This window comes from Antrostomus carolinensis, unplaced genomic scaffold (genome assembly GCF_000700745.2).
Source record: "Antrostomus carolinensis isolate BGI_N321 unplaced genomic scaffold, ASM70074v2 scaffold15278, whole genome shotgun sequence".
NCBI classification, from domain to species: domain Eukaryota; kingdom Metazoa; phylum Chordata; class Aves; order Caprimulgiformes; family Caprimulgidae; genus Antrostomus; species Antrostomus carolinensis.
The window spans coordinates 57,040-66,397 of record NW_010331126.1 but is presented as its reverse complement, the minus strand read 5'-3'; the positions used below and the strand labels follow the sequence as shown (position 1 = coordinate 66,397).

The window sequence follows — 9,358 nt, the reverse complement described above, 5'->3', positions numbered from 1 at the left end:
AAAAGTTTGGGGTAGCATTTTTTTCTGATTCTCTTTAGGTTTAATGCCACTGTCCCACCTCTTCAAGCCCACTTGCTTGTTTTGCAAGACTGAGAGACTCCCATCAAGTTTCACACAATCAGTGACGACAACCACACAGCCCAAAAGCTGAATATTCGCTATAATCTTCCCTATTGTCCACGAGTGGGATTCTTCCCAGCTGTTTTTTTGTGATAATATAGATGCATGTGGAAGTGCAACACATTTCAGTGTAGCCTGCTGGTGGGATCAGAGAAGGTAGTTTGAAGATGATGAGGTCAAACAGATGAAATGCTGGAAAAGCGTACTTGCTGAAAGCATATTTTAGCATACAGGGCTTTTAACTCGATGCTAGAGGAGAGCGAGGATGATTGCCAGATTGACGGTTAAGAAAAAATGTCATTTTAACTGACAACTGAACAAATAAAGAATTAGCGAGGTAAGTCTGGAACTCTGATATACCCAGGCTTATACTATCAGTCCAGAGTAGAACAGTCTACTCAGGAAAAAACAGATTTTCAAGGAAAATGATAGCATTTTTAAAAATAGCCTTTGATGTTTAAAATGCATATAACTAATGACAGAAGTTTTCAAAGATACAGTTGGATTAGTTCTGCTTGGATTGGTTCTTTAGTTCCTGTGGTTCTCTATCAATCATGAAAAAAAAAAAAAAATTCCTAGGAGTAAAAAATGTTTATCTGCACCAAAATTAGAGATGAGTAACCAATTACTTGAATGCTAAGTTTTGTTATTGTAAGCAGTGCAAAGTCAGACCTTTTAATCATGTGCAGCAGAGATTGTTGCTACACTCTAGCACATGCTTAATATACCAAACATTAACCGCTGTGAGTCGCACAAGCCACTGCAGAGTACTGGAAATCTCCTCTGAAACCTGCTGTTCCAGTCTTATGGATGAGAGAAGTGTATTTGATCCCTGTGGACAGACTGGAGATCTCAAGCTGGTGCAACTTGTCGTTACAGCGATAGTTAAGAGTGCTGGACAATGCCATTTTTAATAACCATTTTGAGCTGGTGCAAACTGAAGGCTGCTGTGCGGAGGGGAAGTCCTGTCCTCTCTTCTGCATGTTAGTTACTACTTATGCAGTAAATCAGATGAAAGAACTACCTGAAACCTTTACTAGGCTTCTACCCAAAGCTTAGTAGGACCCTGGGGCAAGGGAGCAAGGGGTTGGCTTAGTTTTAAGCTGGATCAGCCCCTGATGTATCTCACCATTCATCCGAACAGCTATTATTTCTGAGACAGGCTGGAGGAGCAAGAGCACACACAGATCTGTGCATCCACCTAGACATCTGGTCAGCCACAAAGTCCAGGAGCAAACCTGATACAGATGACACTGACCCACTGGCACCAAGGGGAATACTTCCCTGGGACTGGCCATTCACACTGGCATGGCTGTGCCATTGTCACTCCTGTGACTGAGATACCAGAGTGGTCTGAGAGTGGATTGCAAAAGGGAGATCTTTCTGTATATCAGCTAAACTAGATATAAAAATATTCTTGGCCTTCTTACTCGATTTAAAATAAATAAATAAATAAATTACAGCTGTAAAACCCAGTAACTTTTCTTAAGTTGAAAACTACATTTAAACAAGTGTTGCTGTTTAATTCATATGCTGCAAGGATTTCCACTGCCTGAAAAATCCTGAATGTACAGTCTTACAACAATAATCTATTTTTAAAAATAAGCAGCTGAGGCTATTCCCAAGAGGTAGAAGCTTGTGCAGTTTCACTTACAGTTTCACTGTAAATCCACAGTATAAGAAAAATGAAACAGATATTCAGGTTCACCTGATACACACAACAGCAGTGGCAAGTTCTCCACTAATAAAAGATATGACACAATTAGACTGCTAACCTTTCCACTTCGGGAGTTTATCAAAAGAGGCGAGGACTTTAAATTAAATGAGAAGAATCAAAGATATATTCTGCTATTACAGCGCTCTCCTATTCTCCACTTTCATCTGAAGCTCTCTTGAGAAAGACCACCAAGTCTCAGATCTAGGTGCAAACTGCCTTCTTAGAAAACCTTTGATATTTTAATAAAATAGATTGTCAAAGAGCATGCCTGTAAAAGGGATTACAAATGTAAGTAACTGAGCGGGGATAGCAGAAAGGCTCAGGAGGAATTGAATTAAACAAATAAAGGCTTTACAGTATGTTTTGGTTATCATATAGTGGGTGCTAAAAGACAGCAGGGCCAGAGCATATATTAGGAGCTGGGACTCGAAAAGAGAGAACAGGTGGCAAATAGAAAAGAGGAAAAAAAAATCCAAGGACAGCAGGAAGAAAACATGCAAAACAGGCACTTTAAAAGGGGAAGGAAAACTTTGATGTTTTCACAGTGAGCAAGATGACACAATTTCTACTGGCTTTTAAATAGATTCGAAAACACTACCTGTTACAGCCTTTTGGTCTGTTTTACAAAGAACATATGTTCTAAGCACTAAGCAGATACAATTTGAAAGTAGCCTCAGCCTAAAAGGCACATGAAGTGCTGGGGAAAGAGAGGCAAAAATGAAGAGCTCCCACAAGTCTGCCATTTGGAGATCCTCACTGGAGCGCGCAGAGCCTGTGCCACAGTGAAGAATCTCCATGCATTTGAGGTGAGGAAGCCTTCTGGTGAGTGACAAAGAAAAACATTTGCCGTTATTTTTCTGAATCATCTGCTGTCTTGTGCTAAGTGCTTTAAAACCACTTCTTGCAACAAATCAGGCAAATACCAAGGAGCACCCAGTTTAACAGGGAACCTGGAATTCTTCCCAGGCTCCATATGAACCCAACATTGTAAATGAGCAGACACGAGACTACCTCAGCTCACACACCCTTAATACTCATTGCAACAAATGACTCTTCTCCGCTCATCCCAGAGAAACTAAACATTTGGCCCTATTCCTACCAAAACGGCAGTACTATGTTACCAGCGAACTTTTCCTTCAAGGGATGCAAAGTGCAGGAGATGTTGAGAAAGAACTATGAAGACAGGTAAAGAAAACTGAAGAATAGTGTGGAAATATTCAACGTGCTCTTCCCAAGCGCCACCAAGTTCTACCTAAATGTCCATGTATTATGTAGAGGCAGAGTAATCTGGCTTCATCGAGAGCTGGAGTGGAACGAATAAAAAAGGAGATGTGAAGATTTAATGAAATATGAAATCTAAGATGGCACCACCATTAGCAAAGAGTATAGTAGTTTCTTTTCTCTAGACTGGCCTCAGGGCATTTAATTTTGGTGTCGGTCATCTTCGAGGCCAGCCAGCCACTGAAATGTGTTCACAAGCCATCTATTTCCCCCTAGGTTCTTAACCAGCACACAGGAAAAGTTCAATTTAAAAATCATTTTATTATTAACATAATCTTCCTGTTTAGCCAAATGTGGGTCATGTTTAAGGAATGTCAGTAAATATTCCATTTGAGGCTTCTTTTTACATATTCCCATTGATAAATAAACTCTGAATTCACATAAAAAAGTTAAACTTAAATAACTAATATATTTTTTGTAACAAGCATACATTGGTAAAATACAAATATTCTTGTACTCAGCCTTTGCTCTAAATAGAGATAACAGTTAGCCACACATCACAGTTATTAACAACTAAACCCAAGAACTCAACTGATTTTCTGTCCTGGACTAAAATAGAGATGGAAACAGAAAATTCACATTTTGACTTTGGGCCAAAAGAAGTCGAGAGGCAGGAAGAGAACAGTTTTATTAACAGCCTTGTTAAAAATAGCTTGCTCTGCCACCGAATTTTAACTTGAACATATTATTCTACGTTTGGTAGTTGATTCCATTATAATTTTATGTAACACTCAAATATCACTAACAAAATATGGCACATCATCCATGAACAATATAACGATGTTTTAGAACTACCAGGGCAAAAACGTAGGCGATATGAGTGATTTGGTTCTGGCTAGCCATCTTGTCCTCTCAGTCTAACATTAATATATTGCATCACATCACTGTTTTGGCCACTTTCCTGCAAAAGACTGGAGTTTGTTACCTGTAGCTCTAAAGTTTTTCAAACTAACCAGTTACCAGGCAGCCTGATACACTGGGTTTCCTCACCCAGAAGTCAGACCAAAATCGGTTGATCAAGATGCCCTCTCAAAGGACTCTGGGAATGATGGTAAAAGGGACCACGGGACTGCTAGCTTCAAGCTCCAGTGCCGTCAGGAAGCATTCGGTTGCAGCATCATCATTGCCTTGAGCCTGCAGCACCTCTCCCAGGCCGTTCCAGACCTCATGGGCCGTAGAGTTCACCTGGACAGCATCTCTGAGAATCTTCTCTGCCAAGCTATAGCGCCCAAGTTGGTGAAGTATCAGAGCCTGCGAGAAAACAAAGGGAAAACTGTTGGGATTGGCCAGTAGGACTTTCCTAAAGCTCAAATGGTATGCTGCAATGCTGAAATAAGTGTAGGTAGCACTTGGGTTCGAAGTGTTACGGAATATATAAAAAGACTTTAAAAAAACCAACCAACCAAACAAAAAACAACCCAAAAAACCACCAACCTGAAGCAGGACTAGAGTGGGTTACTACACACCATCAAGGAGTCAAGCGGCTTTGGACAGGAAAAAAAAGACACTGAAATGCAAATGCAAAAACTTAGTTGGACAACAAAAACTCCACACAACCACCAAAAATCGGTAAGTACCTGAGCTTTTGTGGCAAGCTCCTGTGTCTATATCCCTGCTAAGGTGTGTGCCCTGAAATGTCCGCATCCTGTCTGCACATCTCAACACCCAGCTTATGTCTTCTAACATCTGAGATCATACACACAGCACCACTGGCTGTCAGGGGTGGCAATAACAGAACCGAGTTCAGCCCAATGGGCAACAGCTGTGGTATTGGATTCAACCTGTGGAACACGAAGTGTGCTGGGACTGAGATTGCACCAACAGGGCATAACGGTCCAGCAGGCCAATAACTTCCTCAGGAGCTTCCTAGACACAGATTCTTCGTGTCCCTCTGTGGAATGGGGTCCACTTCAGAGATCTAAGAGGACGTTCAAACCCACTAGGACTGAATGAGGCAGTGGAAATCTCCATCCATCATATTCGGCTGTTACTACACCAGAAAAGTTATGGAATGACCCAGGAAGAGAGCTCTATTCCAGGAGTGTAATAATCCTAACAACATTATGCATTTTTACCTTGTGAGTCTGTATTGCAAAATGCATACGGACCACCAATCTTTGTTTTCCAAAGAGGCGTCCTGATTACATGCTTACAGATTCCTTGTGACTTCTCCCCTCCCAGCCCCGACTCCTTGGAACACAATTTCCTTTATTTCCCTCTGTACATTAAATCCTTATCAACATAAGCGCTGATGATTAGAAAGTACTGAAATTTTATGCAAATCCTGAATTATTCACCAAACATTTCTGGAATTCTGCCCAAGAGGCCTGCAGCATGGGCAGACTGCTAACTCCATCCTATAGAGCAACAGAGCAGACCATGCTCTGAAGAACAATATAAAGAGTGCTGTACAGTATGGGCAAGTAAATAAATAAATGCAATGAAGGCTAATTTCCATCAGCCTAGCAGATGTTCTCACATAGAGGTGCTAGAGAGCTTTTCTGGTTTGGGATTTTTTTGAGCTGTCAAGTGATTCAGCATTTCCAGAGCGAGTGAACAGTACTTCCAATCCAAAAACCAGTTAACTCTCAGGGTCAGTGTTTCTTCCCTGCAGTAAAGTGATTGTCAGTGACTGGTAGGTATCAGATGTGAAACCACAAAAAATGAAGCAAGGAGGTGGAATATATAAAGGTAGTTTGGCTGCATGCACCTAACCTTAATAAAGTTAATGTTCTTAAATTTCGAGACAAGATTCTCTAATTAATTTTTAAAAATCTTTATTTTTTTCTGTGAGGATTTGTATATTTTATACTAATTAAACATGTTACTCCTTTGAATATTGGCAATACTATTTTTCCCAGATATGCCATACTATTTTCCCTGCTTTCTAAGGATACAAGCTGTTCTTTTCAAGACCAAAGACCAGTTTTGCAGACATAAGCCTGTTGATGGGAATGGAAATGTTATGTCACATCTGCCCTATTCTGTATGGAAAAAAGTGTAGCTGAGATTTTCCAGGTGGTAGAACCAGAGCAAATACTATCTGTTTGCCTGCTGTTATGCTTTTTTAAGAATATAAGCTACTGAGCACTAGTGGAGGAAATGCTCTTGCATGGGCAATCAGGTCACATCCTTTTTGAAGGGAGAGTCTCCTGAAAGCCAGTTTTTCACTGGTGTCTCAGTGGGATGGTATGAAGACTCCTGCCTTGGGGAGCAGCACTGAGACTATGAGCTTTGCTTCTAAAGCATCAATGGAGAGAAAATTAGAACTGTTTCACGCCAAGCATCAAAAGGACGGTGACACTTGGTCACTATATCTGTGGACTGAGTTCAAACAAGTGATCTAGAGAAAAAGGACATAATATCCTCTGACTCATTAACTCCCTCAGAATGATGGTCAGATGTCATACATTACGAGTGTCCAGTTTGTAAATCTCCTTCCTGATGACTTGATTAAAATTCTAAGGCAAAGAATATTTCAAGTTGTTGGCAGCCCTTGCCTGACTTTGCTCTATTAAGCATTATACTTCAGACCACACGGAAAAGGAGCAGGCATGCCTGTCACGCAGCAACATCCTTCAGTGACCTCACACCATCACCCATCCAAGAGAACTGAACTCCAGTTTACCAGCTGTCAGCATATGCTTGCTTTCTGTACTAAACTCTTCAGGAAAAAAATAAAATTCAAACCACTAAAAAACCACAACACCCCCCCGCCCCCCAAAAAAACCCAACAAACCCCAAAACACAACTCCCCTAAGATTTCCCAGAAATCAATACAAATTATCCTTGTCCTTCACTACAGATTTTCATTTGCTTCCTAACTGGAAACAAAATCTTGAAGCTACCAGTTCTGGCCTTTACCCACGTAGCAGCAAGACAGCATCTATCTGCAGAATAATGTTAGGTCTCCTGCTTTATAGCTGGAGATGGGCTTGAACAACACATCAACTCTGCAGAGACACAGAGGGGTACCTAAGTGACATGTGGCTCACACCTTCAGACTTGGCATGTTAGTTTAAAACCTAAACAGAATGTCTTTTCCCTATATCCTCTTTACAAACAAGCACATAAACTAAAAAAAAAAAAAAAAATGTTAGGGATTTTGGAATCTGAATCAATTAGAAAAACTGGTATATAGTAATTTGAGTAAATAATAAGAAATTTTAGTAGGAAGACAGCCATTCTACAAAATATGATGAAAACAGTAAGCTCCTAAGGAATTACACAAATCTGAGGCAATCTATCTGTTCTTTGTACATTTTAAAATGCTGCAGTACCTGACAGAGATGAGATGTTAAAGACAGTTGTTGGAATTCTGCAGGATCTTTCCTGCTGTTGCATCTCTTTCACTGCTCTTTCATATGGAAGACCAATAAATCTATGACATTTGCTTCTAACAGTTATAAAAGCCTCTAACATACGTGCATTTTTTCATTTTGCAGCTTAGTACAAATTTTAGTTTTTATTTTTCCCCACGTTTAGCTTGCTGAGATTTGTGGGGTTTTTGGGGGGTTGTTTTGGTTTTCTTTCCTCTTTTTTTTTTTTTTTTTTAAGCAAACCACTGATCTCCCCTAAGCGTATTAAGGCTTATAGCTTCTGTCTGTTCAGGATGTCTTTATGTTGTAAACTCTCTAAGCAAATCTTATTGTTCTTTCAGCCAGTTCTACATTGTAAAGGTTGATTTTGTAACTCAAAAAACTCCAAGAGAAAACTCTAATCAGAAATGGCACAGACAGAAAATAATGGGAATCTCTGAAGAAACAAAGAGACTTTTTTGGTGCCATCATCACAAGAAGTGAAAGCAGTGCTTCATGTCTCTGATTCACTGATATTGATACCAGTCACTTTGAATAATCAACAGTACTCATAGATTTGAGGAGTTCAAATGCTCTCCACTCAGGGAAAGGTCAACAGCCCTTTACAGTGCCCAGGCCATTGCTGCAGCTCAGAACTGTGAGTAACAGGGAGTTTTCCATTCCAAGAGCCTACTAAAAAAGAGTATTACCGTATGGTGCCTGCAACAGGGAGGTACTGTAGTCACTACAAACAAGGTCCTACACAAGCTTCACATCATGACAGAACAAAACCCTCTAGGAATTAAAAAAAAGGGGGGAAAAGTGCTTCCAAATTTTTTATCTGCTGCAGGTTATTTTCAAGATCTTGACGACTCTTTCCTTATCCAGTCTGAAGTCACAAAGTCTCCTGCTAGTTAGTCAATGATTTTACATGTGTTTCCTCCCTCCATCATCCCTACCCTTCAAGTTACATTGCCTCACATACAAAACAGCTATTCTTTAGTACTTCATCAAAGCATCTGTCCAAGGATTGTTTTTCTAATGCTCAGCCAAACAGGGCCCAACCCCTGACTGAAGGTCCTTGGCACTGTTGTCAAAACAGAAGTAATCTGGTATTTATTACTCAATATCTCCTAGGTACCTACACAAATACAGTCCAGAAAAACAGCCAGAGTCTGAATAGACAGAAATATCTTAATGTACCATCCAAAACATTTGGCTGAATAACCTTCATTTATACTTATCTTGCATGTGTTAAGAAATGGGGATAATATCTTCTGTATTTTGGATACTGTCTTGGGAATAATAATGTTTAGTGTTTTACTTAAGGACACATCACAAGAATTATGAGAGTGATGATACAATTATATCAGAAAAAGTTAAGACGATATGATATAGAAAGCAACAGGCTGATCATGAGAACTAGGGTAACAAAAATACGGCAAAAGTTGGTAAAAGAAAGTGGAAAATAAGACAACAGTAACAGAGAAGTTTTGCGGCATGGTGGAAGCCTGTCAACCAAGCAGGTTGGGAGAAGAACTTGGATATATCAGGCAACCATGGGATGACAGTGTGAAAAAGTGCTGGTGTGAAAGAGGAAAACTCAATTGAAATCAAGAGAGGTTTCCAGTAAAGAGAAAGACAACAGCAACTTTAGCAGCTGTGTTGTACACAGCTATAGTAGGGCCTCCTCTGGCACCTTGTGTAGTCTCATCTATTCAACAAAGGTCACTCAAACTGGAACAGGCACTATTGAGACAATAAATAAAAATCTTAATTTACAAGCAGAGACTAACAGACTTGGTTTAACCTAGCAAATCAAAAGCTGGGAGGAGACGAAATTACTTGCTATAAAAACAGTAGAGAGAACAGAATAGAGAAAAACTATTTTAGCTAAGAAAATAATGTTGGCACAAGAATACATGTGTATAAATTGGCTGTG

General features: G+C 39.9%; 1 protein-coding gene across 1 annotated transcript in view; it reads right to left on the bottom strand.

The window, feature by feature from the left end:
- Positions 1–3,363: 3,363 nt before the first annotated feature.
- LOC104528973 (tetratricopeptide repeat protein 7B) overlaps positions 3,364–9,358 on the bottom strand; it is a gene marked incomplete at its 5' end in the record, with an annotated part of 52,229 nt that continues 46,234 nt past the window's right edge. The window contains one exon of the mRNA XM_010173134.1: positions 3,364–4,369. Within this exon, the coding sequence (XP_010171436.1) occupies positions 4,148–4,369 (222 nt within the window). The remainder of the gene's footprint in view (positions 4,370–9,358) is intronic.